The sequence below is a fragment of the Pararge aegeria genome, chromosome 27, assembly GCF_905163445.1.
Source record: "Pararge aegeria chromosome 27, ilParAegt1.1, whole genome shotgun sequence".
Taxonomy (NCBI): domain Eukaryota; kingdom Metazoa; phylum Arthropoda; class Insecta; order Lepidoptera; family Nymphalidae; genus Pararge; species Pararge aegeria.
The window spans coordinates 1261866-1279242 of record NC_053206.1 but is presented as its reverse complement, the minus strand read 5'-3'; the positions used below and the strand labels follow the sequence as shown (position 1 = coordinate 1279242).

The window sequence follows — 17377 nt, the reverse complement described above, 5'->3', positions numbered from 1 at the left end:
AAACTGATAATTCAAAATAAAAGGTGCTTAGACCTTAATAGACGATTCAATTGAGGTTGGACCATGCTGTATTGGTTTGGGCTGTTTATTGGTTTTAATAAAATAGCGTTATTCTAAAAATGAACATTTAATCAGTAACGATGAAGATTAATATGGTAGTGGTCATGTGTATGGCGGTTAAAAAAACTCATACTTCTGATCGGTTTCTACGAGGCAAATCGCTTGGCGGCAAGAGAACGAGATTTTTTGCTGGCACATTGGTGGCACGTTGTTGGTATGGTTTAGTATTCTTTTCAGGGAATAACACTTTCTTCTTCTTTTGATGTGGAAAGACAGTTTTGTCTATTGACGTTACACTTGACATCTGAGTTTTGACAGACGAAAGAAACCTTTTTCTGGGTCTGTGAGATTAAGAACTAAAAGAAACCTGCAGGTGTCTATATAAAAACCAGTTATTGGAATTAATGGTTAACTTTAAGATTTATCTAACCAATAACTCATAACATAATATTGTCAAGTGTTTAGTGTGTACAGTTATCATTTTTACGCAGTTCTAGTTACTACGTGACTTGTGAGCGGAACATAATGGCAGGTGCGTATTTTATTTCTATTTCAAATTTCGAATTAGAGAAGGTTGTTTTTCATACTGTTTTCAATAATTTCATTTAAAAGTACACATAGTAAAATTCGGCTCTTATCTCAGTTTACTTAGAGGAATTCTTATGCTATCTCTTTTCTAAATACATAACAGGAAACGTAACTTATGATTCTGAAACTATGAAACTATTTAATAAACATTATACGCATAACCTTTGATCCTATTTGTGCGTTTGATTAATATTGTAAATGTTAAGTAATTGACACTTAAATGAACTTTCAAGGTTATTAACATATATAGGCAATTGGGTTCTTTTCAATAGCCACTTCCTACTAACTATTTAAATTTTATTCTGGAACTATTGAATCTATGAATGATTTGAACAATCAAATATAATCGAACGTAGGACCTACATAAAGTCAGTGGCTCAGTTTTTAAAGAAATATTATGAAGAAATGGTAGTTGACTAATATTATTATTTTTGAATTATGGATTATAAAATTCGCGATTACAATAATAATACTGCTTTAGATTGATCCAGAATTACACACTACAGAATTAAACCAATGACAATGAGTAAACTTTTTTTTTTTTTTTCAACTCCAAGTTAGCCTTTGACTGCAATTGGAGTTTACTCCTTAAGAATCGATTTTCATATTTAAGGCGCCCGGTATGAGAAAAATGTGAGGAGTAAAATCTACTGATGAATGACCTTGTTGTGTTTTTGCTTTGCATGCAACGCAATGGTATTAATCTTTATTCAGCTAAATAAACTCTTTTTGTGTATGTTTCGACAATCGTACTTAAAGAGTAAACTCCAGTTGTGCATCGGAGCTGACACACTTTTGTTTTCACCCAGTTGTAAGTAATGATGCAGTCTAATACTGTAACCAGCTTTTAAGGTGTAAGGGGCCAGTTATAACCCCGTGTCCCAAAGCCTCCCACTAGATAAAACACAAGGAATCACAACGTCTAAGAACATACAATCACTATGCCTTATTATTTATGCATAGAACTTACATAACACTTTTGACAAATATCAAATATGCCAAATTGGCCTTGTAATGTGATAAAAATGATATTAGCACCAGTTTGTCTTTTAAAGACTTCTGTTCCTTACAAAAACTATTTGAGATTCAGGATTTATTGGAATCAGAAACCATGTGAGATTGAGCAATTTTTTTTCACCAGCAGTTGCCAGTGTTCTTTGCCCGCAACCGCATGTGTTTTTTTGGGAATCCGGTAAAGTTTGTTGTCATGCGCAGTTTGTATGGGCAGGAGACAATTGTCTCCCCGAGGCATGGACCTGCTACCACTTGCTTTATGAATCCAAAGCTGTGAGTTTGAATCTCTACTCTCCACTGAAATAGGGGATGCAGAGGTTCTGAACTGTAAATCCCCCTCTCTGATGAAAAAAGGGGGGGTTGTTCTAACCGTCTGAGGCTAATAGGCAGCCACTGAAGGCACAATGTGCCTGCAAGCATGTTTCAACTTTATGCCTCACTATTAAAGTAGCTAATTCATTAACAGAGTTGGCAAAGAGAACCTATACATATATAACTAGCTGCACCCTGCCTCTTCGCTGTGGCACATTGTGATTGAATGATTGAGAAAAATAGATAAAAACAATACTTGATGCGTATTATATTATATCATGCTAAAATTTAGCTGATTGGTGCAGAATTTTTTGAGTTTTTGAAGTTAACACAAACCAACACAACATTTTCATATATGTAGATTACCATTTCCTATATGGATGTATTATTTTTTCCAGCCTCCAGCAATCCATATCACAATTTGTTGAAGACTTTGGACATCAATGGAAAATCATATAAATACTACGATCTTGGAGTACTCGGGGAAAAATATGGTGAGCCTTCTTTTTTGTTATAAATGTTTAAATAAACAAGCAGTGTTTTAAAATATCAAATTGACTTCAAAAATAAATTCATTCAACATTAATTATGAAATATTATTCGTAAATTATCAAGTACATGTTTTGCAGAGTCACATAGTACCAAAGTACTATTTTAATAAATAAATATACTACGACATTACACACGTCAACATCTAGCCCCAAAGTAAGCGAAGCTTGTGGTATGGGTACTAAGATAGCTGTTGAATTCTTGACTGAGGAATTGCTGAGGAAATTCTTGACCTACCAATGCATACATTTAAAAAATGTGTAAAAACGCATCTAGTACAGCGAGGTTACTATACATTTGATGAATTCCTCAATGACAAGGTAGAATGGAAGCAGCCAGCCTCGCTCTCATCTCCCGCAAGATAGCAAAATGATTGTAAATGTTGATGTTGGAAAAGAGCAACTACTGAGTTTGTTGCCGGCTCTTCTCGGTAGAATCTGCTTTCCGAACCGGTGGTAGAGTCACACAAACATGCATACTTGACGTTTCAAAAGTGCTTATAAAGTAGGCCTACTTGAAATAAATGAATTTGAATTTGAATATTTTTATGAATATAATACATATAAATACTTACAATATACAGATAAATACCCAGACACTGAAAAACAATCATGTTCATCACACAAACATTTTCCAGTTGTGGGAATCGAACCCACGGCCTAGGACTCAGAAAGCAGGGTCGCTGCCCACTGCGCCAGTCGGCCGTCAAATTTTAATGTAGTAGTAGTATTTTAATAAAAGTATGTATTTCATGTGGACAGCTTTAGTATTTAGTGACACAATAGACTGGGACAGACAGACTTAATCGTAATATCATTTCAAGATCGATCCGGACCGATAGATTCCGAGAAATCTGAAAAACTGTTTTTTTAAATTAACTTTTAAACGGCTCTACCGATCAAACCCAAAACTAATCAGCTCTTAAGCATAATAAACCGAGACGATCTCCGCCGGTCCGGTCAAAATCGGTTGATCCGTTCGAGATATATCGAAAACGAAAAATTCCGAAAAGTGTTTTTTTTCAACAATAACTTTGACAAGTTTCGTCTGAATGATTTTTAATCCAGAATTGTTTATAGGAATCAATAAGCTGCGTCCAATGCCGCTTTCCCTTCCCGCTAAAAATCTATATTTGTAAATTGAGGTTTAAAAATAAGAAAAAAATTGCTACATTAAACCTCTATCACACTTTTGAGCTCGAAGAACAAAATAAGTATATTAGCGGTAAGTTGTAGGGATGGACTTAAGGTCCTTAAATACATTATTTACTTACGTACATTATTTACTTAAATGTATTATTTACATTAGTACATTATTTACTTAAATACATTATGTACTTAAGTGTATTATTTACTTAAGTACATTATTTACTTAAATACATTATGTACTAAAGTACATTATTTACTTTAGTACATTATATACTTAAGTACATTATTTACTTAAATACATTATTTGCTTAAGTACATTATTTCCTTTAAAACATTATTTACTTAAGAACATTATATACTTAAGTACATTATTTACTTCAGTACATTATTTACTCAAGTGCATTATTTACTTAAGTACATTATTTACTTAAGAACATTATATACTTAAGTACATTATTTACTTAAGAACATATACTTAAAAGTATTATTTTACTTTAGTACATTATTTACTTAAGGACATTTTATACTTAAGTATATTATTTAATTATGTATATTATTTACTTATGTATATTATTTACTTATGTATATTATTTACTTATGTACATTATATACTTAAATACATTAAATACTTAAATACATTATATACTTAAGTACATTATTTACTTAAGAACATTATATACTTAAGTACATGATTTACTTCACTACATTATTTATTCAAGTACATTATATACTTAAGTACATTATTTACTTATGAACATTATATACTTAAGTACAATATATACTAAAGTACATTATATACTAAAGTACATTATTTACTTAAGTACATTATTTACTTAAGTACATTATTTACTTAAGTACATTATATACTTAAGTACATTATTTACTTAAGTACATAATTTACTTAAGTACATTATATACTTCTGAACATTATATACAAAAGTACATTATTTACTTAAGTACATTATATACTTAAGTACATTATTTACTTAAGTACATTATATACTTTAGTACATTATATACTTAAGTACATTATATACTTCAGTACATTATATACTTCAGTACATTATATACTTCAGTACATTATATACTTAAGTACATTATTTACTTAAGTACATTATATACTTTAATACATTATATACTTATTTACATTATATACTTAAGAACATTATATACCTAAGTACATTATTTACTTATGTACATTATATACTTAATTACATTATATACTTAAGTACATTATATACTTAATTACATTATATACTTAAGTACATTATATCCTTAAGTACATTATATACTTAAGTACATTATATACTTAAGTACATTATTTACTTAAGTACATTATATACTTACGTACATTATTTACTTAAGTACATTATTTACTTAAGTACATTATATACTTAAGTACATTATTTACTTAAGTACATTATATACTTACGTACATTATTTACTTAAGTACATTATATACTTCAGAACATTATATACAAAAGTACATTTACTTAAGTCCATTATTTACTTAAGTACATTATTTACTTAAGTACATTATATACTTAAGTACATTATTTACTTAAGTACATAATTTACTTAAGTACATTATATACTTCTGAACATTATATACAAAAGTACATTATTTACTTAAGTACATTATATACTTAAGTACATTATTTACTTAAGTACATTATATACTTTAGTACATTATATACTTAAGTACATTATATACTTCAGTACATTATATACTTCAGTACATTATATACTTAAGTACATTATTTACTTAAGTACATTATATACTTTTATACATTATATACTTATTTACATTATATACTTAAGAACATTATATACCTAAGTACATTATTTACTTATGTACATTATATACTTAATTACATTATATACTTAAGTACATTATATACTTAATTACATTATATACTTAAGTACATTATATCCTTAAGTACATTATATACTTAAGTACATTATATACTTAAGTACATTATTTACTTAAGTACATTATATACTTACGTACATTATTTACTTAAGTACATTATTTACTTAAGTACATTATATACTTAAGTACATTATTTACTTAAGTACATTATATACTTACGTACATTATTTACTTAAGTACATTATATACTTCAGAACATTATATACAAAAGTACATTTACTTAAGTCCATTATATACTCAAGTACATTATATACTTAAGTACATTATTTACTTAAGTACATTATTTACTTAAATACATTATTTACTTATGTACATTATATACTTAATTACATTATGTACTAAGGTACATTATATACTTAAGTACATTATTTACTTAAGTACATTATTTACTTTAATACATTATATACTTATTTACATTATATACTTAAGAACATTATATACTTAAGTACATTATTTACTTATGTACATTATATACTTAAGTACATTATTTACTTAAGTACATTATATACTTAAGTACATTATTTACTTAAGTACATTATAAACTTCAGTACATTATTTACTTAAGTACATTATATACTTCAGTACATTATTTACTTAAGTACATTATATACTTCAGTAGATTATTTACTTAAGTACATTATATACTTCAGAACATTATATACAAAAGTATATTATTTACTTAAGTACATTATATACTTAAGTACATTATATACTTATTTACATTATATACTTATGTACATTATATACTTAAGTACATTATTTACTTAAGTACATTATATACTTCAGTACATTATTTACTTAAGTACATTATATACTTAAGTACATTATTTACTTAAGTACATTATTTACTTAAGTACATTATTAACTTAAGTACATTATATACTTAAGTACATTATTTACTTAAATACATTATTTACTTAAGTTCATTATTTACTTAAATTTATTATGTACTAAAGTACATTATTTACTTTAGTATATTACTTACTTAAGTACATTATTTTCTTAAATACATTATTTACTTAAGTATATTATTTACTTAAGTACATTATGTACATTATTTACTTAAATACACTATTTCCTTAAGTACATTATTTACTTAACTACATTATATATTTAAGTACATTATATCCTTAAGTACATTATATACTTAAGTACATTATATACTTAAGTACATTATTTTCTTAAGTACATTATATACTTACGTACATTATTTACTTAAGTACATTATTTTCTTAAGTACATTATATACTTAAGTACATTATTTACTTAAGTACATTATATACTTACGTACATTATTTACTTAAGTACATTATATACTTCAGAACATTATATACAAAAGTACATTTACTTAAGTCCATTATATACTCAAGTACATTATATACTTAAGTACATTATTTACTTAAGTACATTATTTACTTATGAACATTATATACTTTAATACATTATACACTTATTTACATTATAAACTTAAGAACATTATACACTTAAGTACATTATTTACTTATGTACATTATGTACTTAAGTACATTATTTACTTAAGTACATTATATACTTAAGTACATTATTTACTTAAGTACATTATATACTTCAGTACATTATTTACTTAAGTACATTATATACTTAAGTACATTATTTACTTAAGTACATTATATACTTACGTACATTATTTACTTAAGTACAATATATACTTCAGAACATTATATACAAAAGTACATTTACTTAAGTCCATTATATACTCAAGTTCATTATATACTTAAGTACATTATTTACTTAAGTACATTATTTACTTATGTACATTATATACTTAATTACATTATGTACTTAAGTACATTATATACTTAAGTACATTATATACTTAAGTACATTATTTACTTAAGTACATTATATACTTTAATACATTATATACTTATTTACATTATATACTTAAGAACATTATATACTTAAGTACATTATTTACTTATGTACATTATATACTTAAGTACATTATTTACTTAAGTACATTATATACTTAAGTACATTATTTACTTAAGTACATTATATACTTCAGTACATTATATACTTAAGTACATTATTTACTTAAGTACATTATTTACTTAAATACATTATATACTTAATTACATTATATACTGAAGTACATTATTTACTTATGTACATTATATACTTAATTACAATATATATACTAAAGTACATTATATACTAAAGTACATTATTTACTTAAGTACATTATATACTTAAGTACATTATTTACTTAAGTACATTATATACTTAAGTATATTATTTACTTAAGTACATTATATACTTAAGTACATTATATACTTTAATACATTATATACTTATTTACATTATATACTTAAGAACATTATATACTTAAGTACATTAGTTACTTAAGTACATCATTTACTTAAGTACATTATTTACTTAAGTAAATTATATACTTAAGTACATTATATACTTTAATACATTATATACTTATTTACATTATATACTTAAGAACATTATATACTTAAGTACATTATTTACTTAAGTACATTATATACTTCAGTACATTATATACTTAAGTACATTATTTACTTAAGTACATTATTTACTTAAATACATTATATACTTAATTACATTATATACTGAAGTACATTATTTACTTATGTACATTATATACTTAATTACAATATATATACTAAAGTACATTATATACTAAAGTACATTATTTACTTAAGTACATTATATACTTAAGTACATTATTTACTTAAGTACATTATATACTTAAGTACATTATTTACTTAAGTACATTATATACTTTAGTACATTATATACTTAAGTACATTATATACTTCAGTACATTATTTACTTAAGTACATTATATACTTTAGTACATTATATACTTAAGTACATTATATACTTCAGTACATTATATACTTCAGTACATTATATACTTACGTACATTATTTACTTAAGTACATTATTTACTTAAGTACATTATATACTTAAGTACATTATTTACTTAAGTACATTATATACTTACGTACATTATTTACTTAAGTACATTATATACTTCAGAACATTATATACAAAAGTACATTTACTTAAGTCCATTATATACTCAAGTTCATTATATACTTAAGTACATTTTTACTTAAGTACATTATTTACTTATGTACATTATATACTTAATTACATTATGTACTTAAGTACATTATATACTTAAGTACATTATTTACTTAAGTACATTATTTACTTAAGTACATTATATACTTTAATACATTATATACTTAAGAACATTATATACTTAAGTACATTATTTACTTATGTACATTATATACTTAAGTACATTATTTACTTAAGTACATTATATACTTAAGTACATTATTTACTTAAGTACATTATATACTTCAGTACATTATATACTTAAGTACATTATTTACTTAAGTACATTATATACTTTAATACATTATATACTTAAGAACATTATATACTTAAGTACATTATTTACTTATGTACATTATATACTTAAGTACATTATTTACTTAAGTACATTATATACTTAAGTACATTATTTACTTTAGTACATTATATACTTCAGTACATTATATACTTAAGTACATTATTTACTTAAGTACATTATTTACTTAAATACATTATATACTTAATTACATTATATACTTAAGTACATTATTTACTTATGTACATTATATACTTAATTACAATATATACTAAAGTACATTATATACTAAAGTACATTATTTACTTAAGTACATTATTTACTTATGTACATTATATACTTAAGTACATTATATACTTAAGTACATTATTTACTTAAGTACATTATATACTTAAGTACATTATTTACTTAAGAACATTATATACTTACGTACATTATTTACTTAAGTACATTATATACTTCAGAACATTATATACAAAAGTACATTTACTTAAGTCCATTATATACTCAAGTACATTATATACTTAAGTACATTATATACTTAAGTACATTATATACTTAAGTACATTATATACTTAAGTACATTATTTACTTAAGTACATTATTTACTTAAGTACATTATATACTTAAGTACATTATTTACTTAAGTACATTATATACTTTAATACATTATATACTTATTTACATTATATACTTAAGAACATTATATACTTAAGTACATTATTTACTTATGTACATTATATACTTAAGTACATTATTTACTTAAGTACATTATATACTTAAGTACATTATTTACTTAAGTACATTATATACTTCAGTACATTATTTACTTAAGTACATTATATACTTAAGTACATTATTTACTTAAGTACATTATATACTTCAGAACATTATATACAAAAGTATATTATTTACTTAAGTACATTATATACTTAAGTACATTATATACTTATTAACATTATATACTTGAGAACATTATATACTTAAGTACATTATTTACTTATGTACATTATATACTTACGTACATTATTTACTTAAGTACATTATTTACTTAAGTACATTATATACTTACGTACATTATTTACTTAAGTACATTATATACTTCAGAACATTATATACTTCAGTACATTATATTCTTAAGTACATTATTTACTTAAGTACATTATTTACTTAAATACATTATATACTTAATTACATTATATACTTAAGTACATTATTTACTTATGTACATTATATACTTAATTACAATATATACTAAAGTACATTATATACTAAAGTACATTATTTACTTAAGTACATTATCTACTTAAGTACATTATTTACTTAAGTACATTATATACTTAAGTACATTATATACTTATTAACATTATATACTTGAGAACATTATATACTTAAGTACATTATTTACTTATGTACATTATATACTTACGTACATTATTTACTTAAGTACATTATTTACTTAAGTACATTATATACTTACGTACATTATTTACTTAAGTACATTATATACTTCAGAACATTATATACTTCAGTACATTATATTCTTAAGTACATTATTTACTTAAGTACATTATTTACTTAAATACATTATATACTTAATTACATTATATACTTAAGTACATTATTTACTTATGTACATTATATACTTAATTACAATATATACTAAAGTACATTATATACTAAAGTACATTATTTACTTAAGTACATTATCTACTTAAGTACATTATTTACTTATGTACATTATATACTTAAGTACATTATATACTTCAGTACATTATTTACTTAAGTACATTATTTACTTAAGTACATTATTTACTTATGTACATTATATACTTAATTACATTATGTACTTAAGTACATTATATACTTAAGTACATTATTTACTTAAGTACATTATGTACTTAAGAACATTATATACTTTAATACATTATATACTTAATTACATTATGTACTTAAGTACATTATATACTTAAGTACATTATTTACTTAAGTACATTATTTACTTAAGAACATTATATACTTTAATACATTATATACTTATTTACATTATATACTTAAGAACATTATATACTTAAGTACATTATTTACTTAAGTACATTATTTACTTAAGTACATTATTTACTTAAGTAAATTATATACTTAAGTACATTATTTACTTAAGTACATTATATACTTAAGTACATTATTTACTTAAGTACATTATATACTTTAATACATTATATACTTATTTACATTATATACTTAAGAACATTATATACTTAAGTACATTATTTACTTATGTACATTATATACTTAAGTACATTATATACTTCAGTACATTATATACTTAAGTACATTATTTACTTATGTACATTATATACTTAATTACAATATATACTAAAGTACATTATATACTAAAGTACATTATTTACTTAAGTACATTATCTACTTAAGTACATTATTTACTTATGTACATTATATACTTAAGTACATTATATACTTAAGTACATTATATACTTCAGTACATTATTTACTTAAGTACATTATAAACTTAAGTACATTATTTACTTATGTACATTATATACTTAATTACATTATATACAAAAGTATATTATTTACTTAAGTACATTATATACTTTAATACATTATATACTTATTTACATTATATACTTAAGAACATTATATACTTAAGTACATTATTTACTTATGTACATTATATACTTAAGTAAATTATTTACTTAAGTACATTATATACTTAAGTACATTATATACTTAATTATAATATATACTTAAGTACATTATATACTTAAGTACATTATATACTTAATTATAATATATACTAAAGTACATTATATACTAAAGTACATTATTTACTTAAGTACATTATATACTTAAGTACATTATATACTTAAGTACATTATTTACTTAAGTACATTATATACTTAAGTACATTATTTACTTAAGTACATTATTTACTTATGTACATTATATACTTAATTACATTATGTACTTAAGTACATTATATACTTAAGTACATTATTTACTTAAGTACATTATTTACTTAAGTACATTATATACTTTAATACATTATATACTTTACATTATATACTTAAGAACATTATATACTTAAGTACATTATTTACTTAAGTACATTATTTACTTAAGTACATTATTTACTTAAGTAAATTATATACTTAAGTACATTATTTACTTAAGTACATTATATACTTTAATACATTATATACTTATTTACATTATATACTTAAGAACATTATATACTTAAGTACATTATTTACTTATGTACATTATATACTTAAGTACATTATGTACTTAAGTACATTATATACTTAAGTACATTATATACTTAAGTACATTATTTACTTAAGTACATTATATACAAAAGTATATTATTTACTTAAGTACATTATATACTTAAGTACATTATATACTTATTTACATTATATACTTGAGAACATTATATACTTAAGTACATTATTTACTTATGTACATTATTTACTTAAGTACATTATATACTTCAGAACATTATATACTTCAGTACATTATATACTTAAGTACATTATTTACTTAAGTACATTATTTACTTAAATACATTATATACTTAATTACATTATATACTTAAGTACATTATTTACTTATGTACATTATATACTTAATTACAATATATTCTAAAGTACATTATATACTAAAGTACATTATTTACTTAAGTACATTATATACTTAAGTACATTATTTACTTATGTACATTATATACTTAAGTACATTATATACTTAAGTACATTATATACTTCAGTACATTATTTACTTAAGTACATTATATACTTAAGTACATTATTTACTTAAGTACATTATATACTTCAGAACATTATATACAAAAGTATATTATTTACTTAAGTACATTATATACTTAAGTACATTATATACTTATTTACATTATATACTTGAGAACATTATATACTTAAGTACATTATTTACTTATGTACATTATATACTTACGTACATTATTTACTTAAGTACATTATTTACTTAAGTACATTATATACTTACGTACATTATTTACTTAAGTACATTATATACTTCAGAACATTATATACTTCAGTACATTATATACTTAAGTTCATTATTTACTTAAGTACATTATTTACTTAAATACATTATATACTTAATTAAATTATATACCTAAGTACATTATTTACTTATGTACATTATATACTTAATTACATTATTTACTTATGTACATTATATACTTAATTGCAATATATACTAAAGTACATTATATACTAAAGTACATTATTTACTTAAGTACATTATATACTTAAGTACATTATTTACTTAAGTACATTATTTACTTAAGTACATTATTTACTTAAGTACATTATATACTTAAGTACATTATTTACTTAAGTACATTGTATACTTAAGTACATTATTTACTTAAGTACATTATTTACTTAAGTACATTATTTACTTAAGTACATTATATACTTAAGTACATTATTTACTTAAGTACATTATATACTTAAGTACATTATTTACTTAAGTACATTATTTACTTATGTACATTATATACTTATTTACATTATGTACTTAAGTACATTATATACTTAAGTACATTATATACTTAAGTACATTATTTACTTAAGTACATTATTTACTTAAGTACATTATATACTTTAATACATTATATACTTATTTACATTATATACTTAAGAACATTATATACTTAAGTACATTATATCCTTAAGTACATTATATACTTAAGTACATTATATACTTAAGTACATTATTTACTTAAGTACATTATATACTTACGAACATTATTTACTTAAGTACATTATTTACTTAAGTACATTATATACTTAAGTACATTATTTACTTAAGTACATTATATACTTACGTACATTATTTACTTAAGTACATTATTTACTTAAGTACATTATTTACTTAAGAACATTATATACTTACGTACATTATTTACTTAAGTACATTATATACTTCAGAACATTATATACAAAAGTACATTTACTTAAGTCCATTATATACTCAAGTACATTATATACTTAAGTACATTATATACTTAAGTACATTATATACTTAAGTACATTATATACTTAAGTACATTATTTACTTAAGTACATTATTTACTTAGGTACATTATATACTTAAGTACATTATTTACTTAAGTACATTATATACTTTAATACATTATATACATATTTACATTATATACTTAAGAACATTATATACTTAAGTACATTATTTACTTATGTACATTATATACTTAAGTACATTATTTACTTAAGTACATTATATACTTAAGTACATTATTTACTTAAGTACATTATATACTTCAGTACATTATTTACTTAAGTACATTATATACTTAAGTACATTATTTACTTAAGTACATTATATACTTCAGAACATTATATACAAAAGTATATTATTTTCTTAAGTACATTATATACTTAAGTACATTATATACTTATTTACATTATATACTTGAGAACATTATATACTTAAGTACATTATTTACTTATGTACATTATATACTTAATTACATTATATACTTAAGTACAGTATTTACTTAAGTACATTATATACTTAAGTACATTATTTACTAACGTACATTATTTACTTAAGTACATTATATACTTAAGTACATTATTTACTTAAGTACATTATTTACTTAAGTACATTATTAACTTAAGTACATTATATACTTAAGTACATTATTTACTTAAATACATTATTTACTTAAGTTCATTATTTACTTAAATTTATTATGTACTAAAGTACATTATTTACTTTAGTATATTACTTACTTAAGTACATTATTTTCTTAAATACATTATTTACTTAAGTATATAATTTACTTAAGTACATTATGTACATTATTTACTTAAATACACTATTTCCTTAAGTACATTATTTACTTAACTACATTATTTACTTAACTACATTATTTACTTGTTTATATTATTTGCTTAAGTATATTATTTACTTTAGTACATTAAATACAAAAATACATCATGTACTTAAGTACATTATATACTTAAAAAACAATTTCCTTAAGTACATTATTTACTTAAGTACATTATATACTTACGTACATTATTTACTTAAGTACATTATATACTTCAGAACATTATATACTTCAGTACATTATATACTTAAGTTCATTATTTACTTAAGTACATTATTTACTTAAATACATTATTTACTTAAGTACATTATATACTTAAGTACATTATATACTTCAGTACATTATATACTTAAGTACATTATTTACTTAAGTACATTATTTACTTAAATACATTATATACTTAATTACATTATATACTGAAGTACATTATTTACTTATGTACATTATATACTTAATTACAATATATATACTAAAGTACATTATATACTAAAGTACATTATTTACTTAAGTACATTATATACTTAAGTACATTATTTACTTAAGTACATTATATACTTAAGTATATTATTTACTTAAGTACATTATTTACTTAAGTGCATTATTTACTTAAGTACATTATATACTTAAGTACATTATTTACTTAAGTACATTATATACTTAATTACATTATGTACTTAAGTACATTATATACTTAAGTACATTATATACTTTAATACATTATATACTTATTTACATTATATACTTAAGAACATTATATACTTAAGTACATTATTTACTTAAGTACATTATTTACTTAAGTAAATTATTTACTTAAGTAAATTATATACTTAAGTACATTATTTACTTAAGTACATTATATACTTAAGTACATTATTTACTTAAGTACATTATATACTTTAATACATTATATACTTATTTACATTATATACTTAAGAACATTATATACTTAAGTACATTATTTACTTATGTACATTATATACTTACGTACATTATTTACTTAAGTACATTATATACTTACGTACATTATTTTCTTAAATACATTATATACTTAATTACATTATATACTTAAGTACATTATTTACTTATGTACATTATATACTTAATTACAATATATACTAAAGTACATTATATACTAAAGTACATTATTTACTTAAGTACATTATATACTTAAGTACATTATTTACTTAAGTACATTATATACTTAAGTACATTATATACTTCAGTACATTATTTACTTAAGTACATTATATACTTAAGTACATTATTTACTTAAGTACATTATATACTTTAGTACATTATATACTTAAGTACATTATATACTTCAGTACATTATTTACTTAAGTACATTATATACTTATTTACATTATATACTTGAGAACATTATATACTTAAGTACATTATTTACTTATGTACATTATATACTTACGTACATTATTTACTTAAGTACATTATTTACTTAAGTACATTATATACTTACGTACATTATTTACTTAAGTACATTATATACTTCAGAACATTATATACTTCAGTACATTATATTCTTAAGTACATTATTTACTTAAATACATTATTTACTTAAGTACATTATATACTTAAGTACATTATATACTTCAGTACATTATATACTTAAGTACATTATTTACTTAAGTACATTATTTACTTAAATACATTATATACTTAATTACATTATATACTGAAGTACATTATTTACTTATGTACATTATATACTTAATTACAATATATATACTAAAGTACATTATATACTAAAGTACATTATTTACTTAAGTACATTATATACTTAAGTACATTATTTACTTAAGTACATTATATACTTAAGTACATTATATACTTAAGTACATTATATACTTCAGTACATTATTTACTTAAGTACATTATATACTTAAGTACATTATTTACTTAAGTACATTATATACTTTAGTACATTATATACTTAAGTACATTATATACTTCAGTACATTATTTACTTAAGTACATTATATACTTATTTACATTATATACTTGAGAACATTATATACTTAAGTACATTATTTACTTATGTACATTATATACTTACGTACATTATTTACTTAAGTACATTATTTACTTAAGTACATTATATACTTACGTACATTATTTACTTAAGTACATTATATACTTCAGAACATTATATACTTCAGTACATTATATTCTTAAGTACATTATTTACTTAAGTACATTATTTACTTAAATACATTATATACTTAATTACATTATATACTTAAGTACATTATTTACTTATGTACATTATATACTTAATTACAATATATACTAACAACATTATATACTAAAGTACATTATTTACTTAAGTACATTATCTACTTAAGTACATTATTTACTTATGTACATTATATACTTAAGTACATTATATACTTAAA

The 17377-nt window shown here is 21.4% G+C and overlaps 1 protein-coding gene across 1 annotated transcript in view; it reads left to right on the top strand.

Moving 5' to 3' along the window:
• Positions 1–392: 392 nt before the first annotated feature.
• Positions 393–17377, top strand: part of LOC120635654 (cytoplasmic aconitate hydratase-like) — a 91715-nt gene continuing 74730 nt past the window's right edge. The window contains exons 1-2 of the mRNA XM_039906711.1: positions 393–592; positions 2373–2468. Coding sequence (XP_039762645.1) covers positions 586–592; positions 2373–2468 — 103 coding nt within the window. The 5' untranslated portion in view covers positions 393–585. The remainder of the gene's footprint in view (positions 593–2372; positions 2469–17377) is intronic.